The 17,233-nt window shown below is 34.9% G+C and overlaps 1 protein-coding gene across 1 annotated transcript in view; it reads right to left on the reverse strand.

The window, feature by feature from the left end:
- The window catches only part of ASXL3 (ASXL transcriptional regulator 3), a 224,618-nt gene that overhangs the window by 97,718 nt on the left and 109,667 nt on the right, over positions 1-17,233 (reverse strand). Inside the window, 1 exon segment of the mRNA XM_020992582.2 lies at positions 16,912-17,033. Coding sequence (XP_020848241.1) covers positions 16,912-17,033 — 122 coding nt within the window.

Genomic DNA, 17,233 nt, shown 5'->3' on the forward strand with positions numbered 1-17,233 from the left:
TAACTTTGCAACACTCACTCTGGGTTTTTCTGTGGTTACTTTTTTTCCATTTACAATATTATAGTTCTTGTGTATATGATATTCTTGGCTCAGCTTGTTTCACTGCATTGGTTCATGCAGATTTTTCCATGCTTCTCTGTATTCATAATACTCCTCAGTTCTTATAGTACGGTAATATTCCATTACATGTGACATAATTTATTTAAGAATTACCCAGTCTTTGGGCATCTATTTTATCTCCATTTTTTTTTCCTATCAAAAAATATTGCTACAAATATTACTAAGTTATAAAGTGATTGTATACTTATCAATGTTCTCTTTGGGGAATAAGGCTAGTAATGGAATGTCTGGGTCAAAGGATATAGACATTTTGGTCACCTTATTTACATAATTCCAAATTGCTTTCCAAAATGGTTGCAATGATTCACAACTCTACCAAAAATGCACATGTGCCTATCTTCTCAGAACCTCTCCAACACTGGCTATTTCCAGCTTCTGTCAGCTTCTGACATTTTCCAGGGAGGGAAATAAAACCTTAGTTGTTTTGGATTTGGATTTTCATCATTTCTACATTTATTTAAATGTTTATATTTTTGAAAGTATTCCTCTAATCCTTTTGTGGTCCTAGCTTTATTAGCACATAACTGCATAATAGTTTATGATTATTATTTATCTTTCTTATGATTTTAAGATTTTACCTTGCTCATTTGCTATTTTGTTGATTTAATCTTCTATTCTATTTTAATAAAACTGATTAAAGATCTGTTAATTCTATTGGTCCTTTCAAAGAACCACCTTTTCATTATTTCAGAAGTTTTCTACTTTATGATTTATATACTTCTTTCTAATTTTGATAATGCCTCTTTTGTGATACTTCTAGTTAATTTGTTGATTTTCTGTTTTCTAAATATGTATTTAGCTGATTAATTATATAATTTTCTACTATTAATGAACATTTGCAGGAATATGACTTTTCCCCTTGAGGATACTTTTAGTTGAATCCCTGAGGTTTTGGAGTATTCTTTCATATTATCATTTTCTTTCACAATAATTACTCATTTTTTCTATGATTTGCTTCTGGGCCAATTCACTACTTAGGATTTCATTGTTAAGTTTCCATTTAAGTCTGTCTTTTGTATTTATTCTCTGAACTGGTTACTTTGTTAATTGTATTATGGTCTGTAAATGCATTTTTATTATTTCTGCCTTTTTAGATTTGCTTGCAATATCTCTGTACCCTGATAAAAGAGCATTTTTTTCTGTGTGTGAAATCAATGTGTTGCTGAGATACACACACACACGCGCACACACACACACACACACATATATATGTATGTGGATATGTGCGCGTACATACGCATATACACACATAAAGAAAAATAAATTAGTCCCATTTAGATGTCGAAAGTCTTTTAAATTAATCTGTTGAGAAATCTGTTCATTTCTATATTTAACATTTTGTTTATCTTTCTGTTAGGCTTACATAAAACTGAGAGGGACATTGAAATCTCCTACAACAATGTGTTACTATCTATACTTTCTTTTAGTTCAGTAAAAGTTTCTTTTATGAATCTATATGACAAAACATTTAAATTTATAAGCATATAAGTTTAATTTTGATATTGGTTTATCTATTGTTCTTTTGAGCCTAATGTAGTGTGATTATCCATTTTTATGTTCTGAACATTTGTTTTTGCAATATCTGATAGTAAGACTGCAATGTCTACTATTTTGGATTCACTAATTATATAGTATTGCATATTCTAGCTCCTCAACTTTATTCTGTGTCGGTCTTTGTCTTTTAAATTTATTTCTTGGAAGCAACAGATTGAGAGGCTTTGTATACTTATTCAAGGTGTCACTCTTTTTCCTTTTTTGGATTATTTAATCCATTCCTATTTAAAATAATCAGAATTATATTTTCCTCCATTTGTCTCAGATGATGTTATTGTTTTCTTCTTCTGACAAATTAGGATTTCTCCTCAACTTCTTCTGAAAATGCAGCACTACACCTCTTTAATTATTTTAGCTTAATTTATTTTAAGGCAACTCTTCCCACCAACTCTCTTCTCCTCCCTGTAAGTACTCTGCTTCACAGTTTGTTTAGAAACCTATCCCTAATTTTGGAGTTTTCATTATTAGTTCCTTTTTCTTTTTTGCTTTTATGTATAAGTTTCATTCTTTCCCCTTTTTCCCTTTTAGATAAGTAAATAAAATTCCCATTTGTCTCTATCCCCTTAACTTGTTACTGTACCTTTCTTTTCCAAAACGAATTTCTTTCCTTCATTGTCTTCATTATTTATTTTCTATTTCTATTTTAGATTTTCAGTCTTTGAATAATGGCTCACTCTTATTTCATCCTTTACTTTCTAATTAGAGGTTCTAAGGTATCAATCTGGGTTCCCTCTTCTAGTTTCTATTTTAATGTCTTGCACTGTCCTTGTTTTCCTATTGTGCCTTAATCTTAGAAATACAATTCCCAGGTGAAGCAAAGATGTTGGAGTAAAGGCAGGGATGGTCTCTCCAACATTAAAATAACATCTCAAAATGAATTTTGAAGTGGCAGAACCAACAAAAGAATAGAGTGGATCAAATTTCTAGTCCAAGACAATTTAGAACGTCAGCAGAAAAGGTCTCACTGGGATAAGAATGAAGTGCAGTACAGCACAAGCCATGCCTAGGCAACCCAGAAGCAGGACTTTCAGGGGGAGGGGTAACAGGGGGAAGGGGAGAGGCTGGGTTGTTGACTGAATGAGCTATAGAGGCTTCCAGAGCTCTCAGCCTACAGATGGTAAGGGGTCCAACAACTGGTCAGAAGGAAATTATATGGGACTTTTGGCTGGCACCAGGAACAGAACTCTACTGCATTGTCTATAAGCATTTTAGCATTGCAGTCCCAGGGTGGGGAGGAACACTAGTAGGAACGTGGACACTGGTCAGAATTCTAGGGTGGAAAAGAATACTTGTGGTTGCTCAAAGACCAAAGCACAAGTGAGAAGAGTAGATCCTTTCTGTAGATCATAATACCTTAGAAGAATTAAAAATTTACAGACCCCAAGAACTAGCTCTTAAAGCAGCAGCATGAAAAACCTGAAGCTCAGGACAGTACCCCCTCAACCCCAGGAGCAGAGATCAATTTTAGCATTAAGTTTAAAGTCAAGAATCAGCTTGAAAAAAATGAGGAAAAAAAAGAACCTGACTAGAAAGTTACTATGATGATAGGGAAGGTACAAAAGCTCAGAAAAAGACAACAATGTCAAAATAGCTACACATAAAGCTTTTTTTTAAAAAAATATAAACTGGTCTCAGGCACAAAAAGAATTCCTGAAAAAACTCAAAAAAGATTTGGAAAATCAAAGAACAGAGGTAGAGGAAAAATTAGGAAAAGAAATGAAAGTGATGCAAGAAAATCATGAAAACAATCAACACCTTGGTAAAGGAGATATTAAAAAAATACTGAAGAAAAGAACATCTTAAAAAACAGAATAGGCCAAATAATTTAAGCACAAAAATCCAGCAAAGAGAAGAATTCCTTAAAAAGCAAAATTTGCGGCGCAGTGGATAGAGCACCGGCCCTGAAGTCAGGAGGACCTGAGTTCAAATCTGGCCTCAGACCAAACACTTGACACTTACGAGCTTGTGACCTGGGCAAGTCATTTAACCCCAATTGCCTAAAAACAAAAACAGCAATAAAAAATATATATATAAAATTTGCAAAATGGAAAAGATTAAAAAATTAGCTGAAGAAAAGAACTGCTCAAAAAGCAGAATTTGCCAAATGAAAAGGGAGGTACAAAAGCTCACTGAAGAAAATAATTTCTTAAAAATTAGAATTTGGCAAGTGCAAGCTAATGATTCCAAGAGACATCAAGAAACAATAAAACAAAATTTTAAAATGGAAAAATAGAAGAATATGTGAAATGAATCAATGTAAAACTGACCTGAAATCATAACAAAGAGAAAGAATTTTAAAATTATTGGACTACCTGAAAACCATGTTAAAAAAAAAAGAGCCTAGTCAACATCATATTTAAAGAAATAGTTTTTTTAAAAAAGCTGCTCTGATATCCTAGAACCAGGGGGAAAATAGACATTGAAAGAATCCATTATCACTGCCTAAAAGAGATTGCAAAATCGACATTCCCAAGAATATTACAGCCAAATTCCAGATGTCCCAGGTCAAGGAGAAAATGTTACAAGCAGCCAAGAAAGAAATAATTGAAATATCATGAAGCCAAAGTCAGAATAACAATTAAGATTTAGCAGCTTCTACATTAAAAGACTGGAGGGCCTGAAATATGATATTCCAAAGGGCAAAGAAGCTAGGATTACAAACAAGAATCACCTACCCAGAAAAACTGAGCTAATCTTTCAGATGGAAAATAGCCATTTAATGAAATAGAAGACTTTTAAGCATTCCTGATGAAGAAACCAAAGCTGAATAGAAAAATCTGACTTTCAAACACAAGACTCAAGAGAAACATAAAAAGGTAAATAGGAATGAGAAATAATAAGGGATTCAATAAGGTTAAGCATGGGAAGATGATACTTGTAACTCCTAAGAACTGTATCATTATTATGGCAGGTAGAAGTATACATAGACAAAGCACAGGTGTGAGTTGAGTATGATAGGATATAAAAAAAAATTAAGGCATAAGGAAGATGATTACACTGGTAAAAGGAAGAAGGTAGAGATATAATGGGGGAAATTATCTCACATAAAACAGGTACAAAGGAGCTTTCACAAGGAGGAGAAGATGGGGGAGGAAGGGTGGGAGACAATCCTCGAACCTTACTGTCATCAGATTGGGTTGAAAGAGGGAATAACACACACAGCAAGTATGGTATAAATATATCCTACTATACAGGGAATAGGAAAGAAAAGGATAAGAGAAGGTGAAGGGGTAGGGCTGATTAGGGAGGTGGTTGTCTGAAGTAAAACACTTTTGAGGAGGGACAGATTGATAGAGGGAGAGAATGGGAGGTAGTGAGAGAGACAGAGACAGACAGACAAGGGAAAAACAGGATGAAGGGAAATAAACAGAAACCATAAATGTGAGTGTGAATGAGACAAACTCACCCATAAAACTGAAGCAGGTGGCAGAGTGGATTAAAAACCAGAATCCTACAATATGTTGTACACATGAAACACACATGGAGCAGAGAGACACACAAAGAGTAAAGATAAGAGACTGGAGCAGAATCTATTATGTTTCAGCTGAAGTAAAAAAGACAGGGACAGCAATCATGATCTCAAACAAACAAAAAGCAAAAATAAATTTAATAAAAAGAGGTAAGCAGGGAAACTACATTTTGCTAAAAGGTACCATAAAAATGAAGTAACAGAATACCAAACATATATACACTAAATGATATAGCATCCAAATTTTTAAAAGAAAGGTTAACTGAGTTACAGAAGGAAATAGATAGTAAAACCATACTAGCAAGGGGACCTCAACTTGCCCCTTTCAGAACTAGATGAATGTTAAAAGTAAAGAAAAGATATAAGGGAGGGAAATGAATAAAATTTTAGAAAAGTTAGATATACCTCTGGAGAAAATCATATGGGAACAGAAAGGAATATACCTTTTTCTCAGTAGTACATAGCAGCTATACAAACACTGACCATGTATTAGGACATAAAAACCTCATAACAAAAAGCTTCAGAAATATCAAATGCAACCTTTTCAGATCATAATGTAATAAAAATTACATTCAATAAAGGGATGTGGAAATACAGATTGAAAATAAACTGGAAACTAAATAATCTAATCCTAAACAATGAGTAGGGTCAAAGAACAAATCATAGAAATAATCAATAATTTCATTAACGAGCATAACAACAATGAGACAATGTACCAAAATTTATGGGTGTAGCCAAAGCAGTACTTAGGGGAAAATTCATCTCTCTAAACACTTAGGTCAATAAAATAGAGAAAGCACAGATCAATAGATTGGGCATGCAAATAAAAAAAAAACCTAGAAAAAGAACAAATTAAAAATTCCCAATTATATACCAAATTGGGAATCATGAAAATCAAAGGAGAGATTAGTAAAACTGAAACTAAGAAAACCACTGAATTAATAAAACTAGGATGAAAAAAAAATCAAGAGATAAAACAATGGTTAATCAGAGAAAAAAAAAGAAAGAAAACCAAATTACCAGTACCAAAAATGAAAGGGGTAAATGAACCACCAATGAAGATGAAATTAAAGCATTTATTAGGAGCAATTTTGCTCAATTACATGCCAAAAAATCTGGCAATTTAAGGAAATGGATGAAAATTTATGCTATAACTAAGTGAGATATATACCAAGAATGCAGGGCTGGTTCACCATTAGGAAATCTAACAGCCTAACTGAGCATATAAATAACAAAACCAATAAAAAACTACATGATTATCTTAATAGATGCAGAAAAAGCTTTTGACCAAATGCAACATTCATTCCTAATAAAAACACTAAAAAGCAATAGGAATCAATGGAAGTTTCTTTTAAACGATTAGTAGTATCAATCTAAAACCATCAGCAAGCATTATCTGGAAGGGGGATAAACTAGAAGTTTTCCTAATAAGATCTGGGGTTAAACAAAATGTCCATTATTATTCACTATCACACTAAAAATGGTAGCTATAATAATAATAAGAAAAATAAATTGAAGGAATTAGGATAATGAGGAAACAAAATTATCACTTTTTGCAGATGATTTGGTGGTATACTTGCAGAATCCTAGAAAATCAACTAAAAATTAGTTGACATAATTAACAACCTTAGCAAATTTTAAAAATGTAAAATAAACCCACAGAAATCTCAACATTTCTATATATTATCAAAAAAGTCCAACAGCAAGAGGTAGAAAGAGAAATTCCACTTAAGATAACTGTAGATAATATGAAATATTTGAGAGTCTACCTGCCAAGACAAACTCAGGAACCACATGAACACAATTACACAACACTTTTCACACAAAGTCAGATTTAAACAACTGGGGAAATATTAATTTCTCATGGTAGGCTGAACCAATATAATAAAAATGACAAGTGTATCTAAACTAATTTTCTTATTCAGTGCCCTACCAATCAAACTATCAAAACATTATTTTATAGAACTAGAAAAAAAATAAAATTCATCTAGAAGAACAAGAGGTCAAGAATATCAACAGAATCACCAAAAAAAATTGTGAAGGAATATAACAGGTACTAAATCTCAAACTGTATTATAAAGCAGTAATCATCAAAACAATCTGGTACTGACTAAGAAATCAGCTTCTGGAATAAGAACTATCTGACAAAAACTGCTTAGAAAACTATAAAGCACTTTTGCAAAAACTATGTGTATACCAACATCTCACAACGTATACCGAGAGATAGATCAATAGTTACATATAGATATGTATATGTATTTGTGTGTATATACGTCTATCAATCTGTCTATACACGCACACACACACACACACACATACACAAGATCAAAATGGACACATGCTTTAGATATACAGAGTGATACCATAAATAAATTAGGAGAGCAAGGAATAGTTTACCTGCCAGATCTATGGAGAAGGGAAGAATGTATGTCCAAATAAGAGACAGTGAGCATTACTAGATGTCAAATGAATAATTTTGATTATATTAAGTTAAAAAGTTTTTGCACAAACAAAACCAATACAACCAAGATTAGAAGGAAAGCAGAAAATTGGAAAACAATCTTTACAGAAAGTCTGCCTGATAAAGGACTCATATCTCAAATATATAGAGAACTGAGTCAAATTTATAAGAGTACAAACCATTCCCTAATTGATAAATGGTCAAAGGATATGAGCAGGCAGTTTTCAGATGAAAAAATCAAAGCTATCTCAGAAGAAATGTTCTAAATTCCTACTGAATAGAGAAATACTAATCAAAACAATTCTGAGGTACCACTCACACCTATCAGATTTGCTAACATGACCAAAAAAAAAATGAAAATGTTGGAGGTGACGTGGGAAAACTGGGGCATGAATGCACCGTCAGTGCAGTTGTAATCTGATCCAATCATTTTGGCAAGCAATTTCGGAACTATGCCCAAAGGGCTATAAGACTGTGCATACCCTTTTATCCAGCAATACCACTATTATATCCCACAATAATACTATTATATCCCAACAAAATAAAAAGGGGGAAAGGACCTATTTGTACAGAAATGTTTATAGCAGCTCTTTTTGTGGTGACAAAGAATTGGAAATTGAGGGGATGCCCATCAATTGTGGAATGGCTGAACAAGTTGTGGTATATGATTATGACGGAATACTACTGTGCTATAAGAAATGATGAGCTCAAAAGAAGCAAATATTTTCTTTCTAGGAATGTTTCAAATGACTCTTGTTTACTGAGCAACCATCTTTTTTCACTAATGGCTAGGCTCAGAGTTTCATGGCAGGTCACCTTAGGTTTTACTTTGCTCTTGGGAACACATTATTCGATTCCCTTCTGCAGTTTCTGGAGGGTGTAGAATAGTCTAATGCCATTTGAACCTCCTTTTATTTATATTAGAAGGTCTTTATTCTGGTGGCTTCAAAAATTTATTGTTTATCAGTAGAACTGTTAAATTTAACCACTATATGTCTTACGCTTTGATAAATAAGTTGTTGGGTTTTTTTTCCCCTCGTGCTGATCTGTAGATTCTTTCCATTGGTACTTTATTTTTAGTGTTTAGAAGTTTTGGCCAAATTACTGGCATTATTAATTGCATTAAAGTGTTTGGAGTTTCTGACCAATATTCTTTTGGGAAACCTATAATCTTTATGTTGTCTCTACACATCCTATTTTTCAGATTAATATATTTTGATTGTATGACAATTGTGTTTTCTTTTGATGCTATTGCTTGTTTCTCTTCTTCCAGACTGTCATTCTTATTACATATATTATACTGTGGTATAGTGGAAACAGCACTGGATTTGATGTCATAAGGCCTATTTTGAAATCCTGCCTCTGTCACTCACTATCTGTGTAACGGCAGGCAAGTTAGTTTACTGCAGAAGATAGACTGAAGGCACTAGAATGAAGATCAGGAAAGACTTTCTGCAGAAATTAGGACTTTAGCTGAACATTAATGAAACCAGAGAAACCTACAGATGGAAATGAGGAAGAAGATCATTCCAGGTATGAGGGACAACCAGTGAAAACACTTATTCAGGAGATGCAATCAAGGATGTCAATGTCACTGGACTGTAGAGTACTATAACTTGTAGGTAAGGAAACCTGGATCAAATCCCCAACTCTTAACTCTTACTAGCTATGTGACCTCATTCAAGAAACTTAATCTCTCTGAGATTCAGATTTTTCATCTCTAAAATGAGGAGGTTAGACTCATTGACTTCTTAAGTACTTTCAGGTTTAAATTTATGGTCTGATAATTCCTTTGGACCTCAGTTTCCTAAACTGTAAAATGAAGAGTTAGATTAATTGTCCAAGAAGGATCATTTCCTGACTTAAATCTATTACCCTAAGGTCCTAGAACCTCAATATATCATTATTCATTATAGAAAATAATTTAGTATAAATTGTCTGTCTTGGATCATATCTAAGGGCTGTTAATAAGGTGACTTGGTATAACTTTGAGAAGAGTCTTACACATAGACCACTATATTTGGCCAGTGTTTAACATAACCATACAGCTATTTAAAAATTTTTAAAGGTGGCATATTTGCTGAGGCTGCTGCAATTTCAAATTCAACACAGAGCAAGCGCTTAAGAAATTAGGCAATTACCAAGAATCTAAGCAAAATTCTGCTAGTCTAGCTTTTCTTTAAAATGAATTTTCAATAAGTATCTGATTATTAATCAAATAAATGCATTTGTATATTTGGGGCCAGATTCTCCCAGTAACTAAGCTGTTCCTTTGTTATAAAATAAATAACGAATAGAAAAGGGAATTTATACCTCTTGCAGGGCCAGCAGTCAGTAAGCTTTCAGTAAATAATTGGTATGTAGCTAACAATCAAAGAATAACTTAGAAATGGAACAAATCTTGCTTATTATATACATAAACATGTATAAGTTCTTATAATAATAGTAATAATAACAACATTAGAATTTATATAGCCCTTTAATGTCTGTGAAGCATTTTATATGTTAACTCCTTTAGTCCTCAAAACAACCCTGAAAAGTGCTATTATTATCTCCACTTCAGAGATGTATTTATATATACATATATGTTCCATGCTAAAATCGGAATAACTCTTTAAAACTCTTAAATATCTGAATGATGAGAATACAGAATTAAAATATTAAGTCAAATCAATGTGTATACAGAAAATAAGGAACAAGGATACATAGGGCTGGATCCTATGATTATTAAATTTATCTTTTAAGACTACAAAAGGCGCTCCTTTGCTAAATCTATTTATCTATTAAATCTACAATTCTACCATCTATGCTAAACACAAGTAGAATTCTCTTTACTCACATTTGCATTTCTTAATATTTACGTAGGCACAGTCCCTAATTTACAAAAGTATTGTGTTATAATTGTTCTTGTTAAGTTAGTTTGGAGCACAGAACACATTTTCCAATTTACTCAATGTAATAAATGCTGTATGAGCTCCTAGGTTAACCCAAGTAACCTGTACTATAGCTGAAGTTTGTAGAGAACAATACAGTTACAATACTAGTGATAAAAAGTGAAACAAATGAATGAGACTTTAGGTTTGTTCTTCCCTTTAAATGATGGTACCTGAGAAAAAGCAGCTTCAATTAAGAGCAGAATTAAAAGGTAGATAAAAATAGTTTGGACATGCAGATAGGAACTTCTTGGCACTTTCCCGGGCTTCACGGGGTGCTAATACTAGCTCTAATTATATCTAATTTCACTTAAAAACCTATAACTTTCCTTTTTCTTGATTGAAGCATGTCATTAGCATTTTTATACCTATCAGTCTATGAGACTATAAACTCCTCAAAGGCAGGTGCTCTTTCACTTGTCATTGTATCCCTAGCAGTTAAAACAATGTGTGGTATATAACAGGAGCTTAACGTTTTCTGATTGATCATTTTTGTAAAGTGCTTTTCACATCTTAAAGATAGCTACACAAATGCGCACACACACATATATTTTATATATATATATATAAATATATATATACACACATATATATGTATATGTATATATGTGTGTATATATATATATATATACACACACACTGATATATCTCATAGTTATTATTATTATTATATTTTGTAGGATTGCTTCACTGAATTGAGTCAAGAGACTTGAGTTACAGTTCTCCCATTCACTAGCTGTGTGATCTTGGGCAAGCCTCTTAACCTTCTATTATATGAGACACTTTTAAAGTCAAATGTTCCTAAAGTGAGAAACGTTTTATTTATGATAGTATTTGGCCAAAACTAATAAATTTCAAATAATCTGACAGTCATATTAATATTATAATTACATGTAAGTAATGAATAAATTTATAAGAAAAACCAAACAATATCTCTTACAGTCCTATAGGGATACTATATCACCTTTCAAATTAAACACAACCTTAGGGTCATGACCTTCAAGGCCCTCTAGCCACCATAATACCTACTTCAGTTCCCTCTATCTGCCCTTGATAAAGTGTATTCTATAATTATTCAAGTAAAATTACCATGTTGCCTTGCCCTTCTCTCCTCCTACCTCTGAGTTTTTACCCAAACAGACCCTGATAAATGTAAGAAAAATAATCCTTTCATTCTTCAGATCTTCACATTACAGACCTTTTCTTTCATGAAGGCCAACCTCTCTAAAAGTTCAGGTAAACTGTCATCTAGTGTCAGGCACTAGGATTTTTATGTTCCCTGACTACTGGCACAACCTACATCCTATCAAGCTGCCTCAGTTTCAATACATGAACAAACTTCCTACATCATCTTATTACTTACAGGTTACTGTCCAATCCAGAATCTGATGTGACAAATAATGTGACAAAACTAACTTGCAAAAGGGTCGTATGCCCTGTGAGTGCTCAAATACTGACTAACATTTTAAACCATCTTTAAAATGTAAAATTCTCTTTGTTTAACTAACAGGAGTAAGGATGGAATATTCTGGATCTCAGCATATCTGGTTAATGTTAATAAGAAATAGTCACTTGAATTTCTTGCCTTCTCTTGGAAGTGTAATCAAATGCATCCTGCAAAAGTTTGCTTATTGTCAGGCATATAAGATTACATACATAAGCAGTAGAACATCATTCTGACACCTCATCTCAACCCCCACCCTGGCAAGTAAGACATTTTTGTGGTTGTTGAGTTGTTCTGAGTTGTGTCCAACTCTTTGTGACTCCATTTTGGGGTTTTCTTGGCAAAGACACTGGAGTGGTTTGTCATTTCCTTTTCCAGCCCATTTTAAAGATAAGGAACTAAGGCAAACAGAGCTAAGTGACTTGCCCAGGGTCACACAGCTAGTTAAGTGTCTAAGGCCAAATTTCAACTCAGGATGATGAGTCTTCCTGACCTCAGGCCAGATACTCTACCCACTGCACCACCTAGCTGCCCCATAACACACGTAGGTTCCATCTATTTTCAATGAGCTCAATACCAAAATTGAAATTACAAGGACCATTTCACAATCTACTATGGGCCACACTTCTTTCCGTGACAAATAACTCTTCAGCGAGGCAAGGTCCATTTCTAGATTTTACGGGACCATTCCACAGAAACAATTACCAAGCCCGATTTAAAATGGACTAAAGGAGAGATTCCTCTGCAAGGCTGACACTAGCCTGAATCCCAAGCAGCAATGGAAAGCTGAATTACTACCAGATTATTAACAAAGGTTTGGATTAATTTAGTATATCCAAAATATCCTGTTTAGTCCCAGACCACAAAATGTCTTCCTTAACTCAAGCTAATTTAAACTTCAAAGAATCTCTGAAGTAAACCTGTTTTTCTGGAACCAACTTGGGACTAGACTATATACTCCTTTCTCAAAAATCTTCAATGATTTCCTATTGAACAATAAGACAAAAATACAAATGCCTCAACCTGGTATTTAAAGCATGCCATAATGTAAGTTCAACCTACATTTCCAGACGTACTTCATATTATTCCATTTTACACATTCTACTTTTCCAGTCAAACTTGTCTAATTGCTAGTGGTTCCTTGTACTCTTGCACTAGATATCTAAATCTCTCATCCCCTGTTTTTGCTCTGATTATCCCGTGTGTGTGGTTTGTCATTCGTTCCTGAGAAGGAAGGGAGAGGATGACATAACTTGCAATTGACTTTGATTTGAGTGAAGGAGGACTGTGCAACGTCACTAGCCTCACTTTCTACTATAGAGCCACCTGGGTCCAGTGGCCAGATATGGATCAGGACAACTGAAGATGGCCCGAGATGCAGTGGGAGACTTTGGCCCTTTTAAGCGAGGTCTTTCCAGGTTCTCACTTTGAGCAAGGCAACCAATTATCCCCTAAGGTGGGAATGTATTCCTTCTTTACCTCTTGCTCTTAGGATCCCTAGCTTACTTCAAGGCTCACCTCTGGTGCCAGTTCTAATACAAAGCTTCTGCTTCTGTACCCGGTTAAAGTCCCTCCTTCCTCAAATTACCTTTTATTTATTTAACTATGCAAATGTTGTATCCAGTTTTTGATGTCTGCACCCTGAATAGTGCCTTGCACACAGAAGGGACTTAATAAATATCTCCTCAGTTGAATTGCCTTACTTTTCAGCAAATATAAGCATAAAGAATTGAGTGACAAAAATGTACCCAAACAAAAAACTCTGAAAGAGTAAATATAACGAGGTCTGGGCTGTGAAAAATACAAAAATGACTAATACATAATCTTTGTTCTGGAGTTGTGAAGGACTTTACAATTTAGAAAAATGGGATATAATCACTTAGGCAAGGCAATTTTTTAAAAGGCATAACTTTTATGTAAACAAATAAGCTTGGTATATCTTACATAATGAAATAACATTACAGACATTAGTACAACAGAAAAAGCATATCAGAACTATTGCTTTTTGCCTCTTTGTCACTTTAACTTCCAAAGCATAATGTAAATAATAATGTCCATTACTTTAACAAAAGTTGTTACCTCATATTTTTTATAATTGTAAATTAAACATCTGAATAAAAATACTCACCTAAAGGGGGGAAAAAAACAAATAGCACATTGACTCCTTCAGATCACAGACCATTTTTTTTACAACATACATTATCATACATTTATGAAACTCATATGGCAATTATCATAAATCATTAAAGTGTATTATACACCAACATTAACAAAATATATTCTACGATGTTACATCCTTGATTCACAATATTTTTCTCAATAAATTATAGCTATTCTATTATTAACCTCCCAATCAATAGCCAAGATGAGTCAACACTTTATTAAAACATTACTAAGTCAAATATCACTTACTAAGCACCTACTATGTGTCAACTCTTCAGCTCATTCCACTCGACATCTGCTGCTCTGCCTGGTTTCACTCCATGAAACAAGATGCCCTTCTCAGGTTAAGCTCATTACTTCTAAAGTCTATCACTCTGCTAACTCAAATCTTGATTGATACCACATGTCTCCTCTCCCCTCTAATTGAAAGGCTGGAGGGTGAAGTACTAACCTCCTCCCAAAGCTTTCCTTTCTAGAAAGCAGAAGCTGGACTTTTTCTAATCAATTCACTCTTCCTCTGCTGCTCCAAAGAACAAGATCCTCCCACATCTGGTGCCCTCTAGTGTTCCCCACTACCTTTCCTGCCTTTTTTTGTGTGTTGTCCACCCTCCACCCCCTATTAAGACTGTAAACTCCTTAAGGGCAGGGACTGTCTTTTTCTTATTAATGATATCCCCAGTGCTTAGCACAATGCCTGGCACACAGTAGGCCCTTAATAAATGTTAATTGGATTGGGCTGGATTAAGTGTGAGGGATACAAAAAAGGCAAAGGCATGCACTATCAAGAATACAAATAGGATGAATTGGATGGGAGGAGTGCAGTCTCAGAGGAAAGACACTAAGCTTAAGAAGAATGGGGAAAGGTTGTTTCCTGTAGAAGGTGGGACTTTTATCTGAGACTTAAAGAAAGCTACGAGGTGCAAATGAAGACAAAAAGCATTCCAGGCATGAAGGATGGTCAGTAAAAATGCTTGAAATGGGAAGATGGAATGTCTTATGTGAGGAACAGCCAGGAAGCCAGTGTCACTGGATCACAGAGCACATGCAAAGGAGTAAGGTGTGAGAAGACTGGAAAGGTAAGAAGGGGCCAGGTTATGAAAGGCAAAACAAAAGCAGAGCAAAAACAAAATGGAAGATTTTGCATTTGAATCTGAAGATAAAAGAGAGTCACTGGAGTTTATTTAATAGGGCATAACACGGTCACATCTGTCCTTTAGGAAGACCAATTTGATAGCTGAGTGGAAGACAGATTTGAGTGAAGAAAAACATGAGGCAGGAAGACCGACCAACAAGTTATTGCAACAGTGTGAGGTGATAAAGGATTGTGCTAGAGTGGTTGCAGGGGGGTACATAAGAGAGATGTCATGAAGATAAACTAGAAGGATTTGACAACCAATTGAAAATGGGGGAGGGAGAAAAGAAAGGGTGAAGAATCAAGGATGACATTTAAGTTATGAACCTTAGTGACTTGGAAGATGTAATACCCTTGACAATAAAAGGGAAGTTAAGAAGAGGAAAGGGTTTGGGGGAAAACTGAATGAGTTCAGTTTTGGACAAGTTGAGTTAAGATGTCTATAAGACATCCAATTCAAGATGAGCAGTTATCATCAATTAGAGATACAAGACCCAAGGTCAAGAGAGAAATAGAGCTGGACAAGTAGATCTGGGAATTATCTGCATAGAGATGATAACTGAAACCATGGGAGCTGTTATCCCCAAATCACCTCTCTCAGGCATACAGGAAGAAAAGAAGAGAGCCTATGATGGAGCCTTGAGGGACACAGTTAGCTGGCATAACATGGATGAAGATCCAGCAAAGGAGACATAGAAGCCCAACAGCCAGGAGGAGAAACAGGTAAAGCACTATGTATCAGAGAGAAAAAACTGACTGATAATGCAAAAGGCTCAAATAATGTAAAGAGGTCAAAAAATATGAAGACTAAGAAAAATCCATTAGATTTGGCAATTAAGAGATCATTAGCAATTTTGGAGAGTGAAGTTTTGGTTGAATGATGAGGTCAGAAGCCCAAATGCAGAAAGTTAATCAAAAGTTTTGTTGCCTATTGGGCTGGAATTTCAGAAAGCAAAATGGAAAGGTTAGGTAGCTTTAGGCAGGGTTGAGTGGTGTTTGAAGGGGTGGAAATCAGGATAGTGGTGGATAAAGAATGGGGTTGAACAATGGTAGCTGGTGCTTCATAGTTATGGGTGGGTATGATGGGGTGGAAGTATGTTTATCATTGAGGAATGAGTCCAGGTAGGTTATTGACCACTGGGGTTTGTCCTTGGGTAGAGTGGTCACAGGGCTTCAAGCAGCTGTGTATGGCTGCAAAGTACAGGGGGTGAAGGGATTGGAGGGTGCCAGGGTCTGGGCAGGTTCAGTCCTGTGAAGCTGCAGGTGACTAGAAAGAGTGCGTAGAAAAGATTTTAAGCGTACAGGCAATGTTAAGTTCTGGGGAGTCATAGGTGGCTAAAGAGAATGCCTGCTTGGAGCACAGTTCCATATGTTATCTACATATTTTGGCATGTGGCACAGTGAAAAAGGTGCCAGATTTGGAGATAAAAGGCTGAGTTCAAATTCCAGCCAACCTATTTAGTACCTGTGTGGCCTTGGTTAAATAAGTCACTTAAGCTCTCAGAGTCTCAATTCATCTGTAAAAGAAGCTTGAAATAGATGGCCTGTAAGGTCCCTCACTTCCAGTTCTAATGTATGATCGTCCAAAAACTATGTTGAAGGATAAATATTACAATGCCGCTGATGTAACCTTACCTGTTTAAGAGCCTTTTTGGTGTGCTGCTGGAAGGAAGACGCTAATTTGTTTTGCACTGCTGTATTTGTAAGGCTCGAGTCTCGGTTGGAAGATGCTTCTTCAGATATTTGTCTTGTACAAACTAGAAAAAGAGAAAAGAAATGAGATTATAAATGTCTGGATTCATTTGAAATCCCACTTAGAATCACCAACTGTAGGGGCTTTCCAGCAGAAAACAGTTTCTTCATTTGTGGACAACACATATTGTCCCACCTGAAATAAACCTCATGAAATTCAACTGTTTTGAATCTCTCTCCCTCCACAGGCTATCTGTGAAAAACA

Source organism: Phascolarctos cinereus, unplaced genomic scaffold, assembly GCF_003287225.1.
Source record: "Phascolarctos cinereus isolate Bilbo 61053 unplaced genomic scaffold, phaCin_HiC Scaffold_4;HRSCAF=312, whole genome shotgun sequence".
Lineage (NCBI taxonomy): Eukaryota > Metazoa > Chordata > Mammalia > Diprotodontia > Phascolarctidae > Phascolarctos > Phascolarctos cinereus.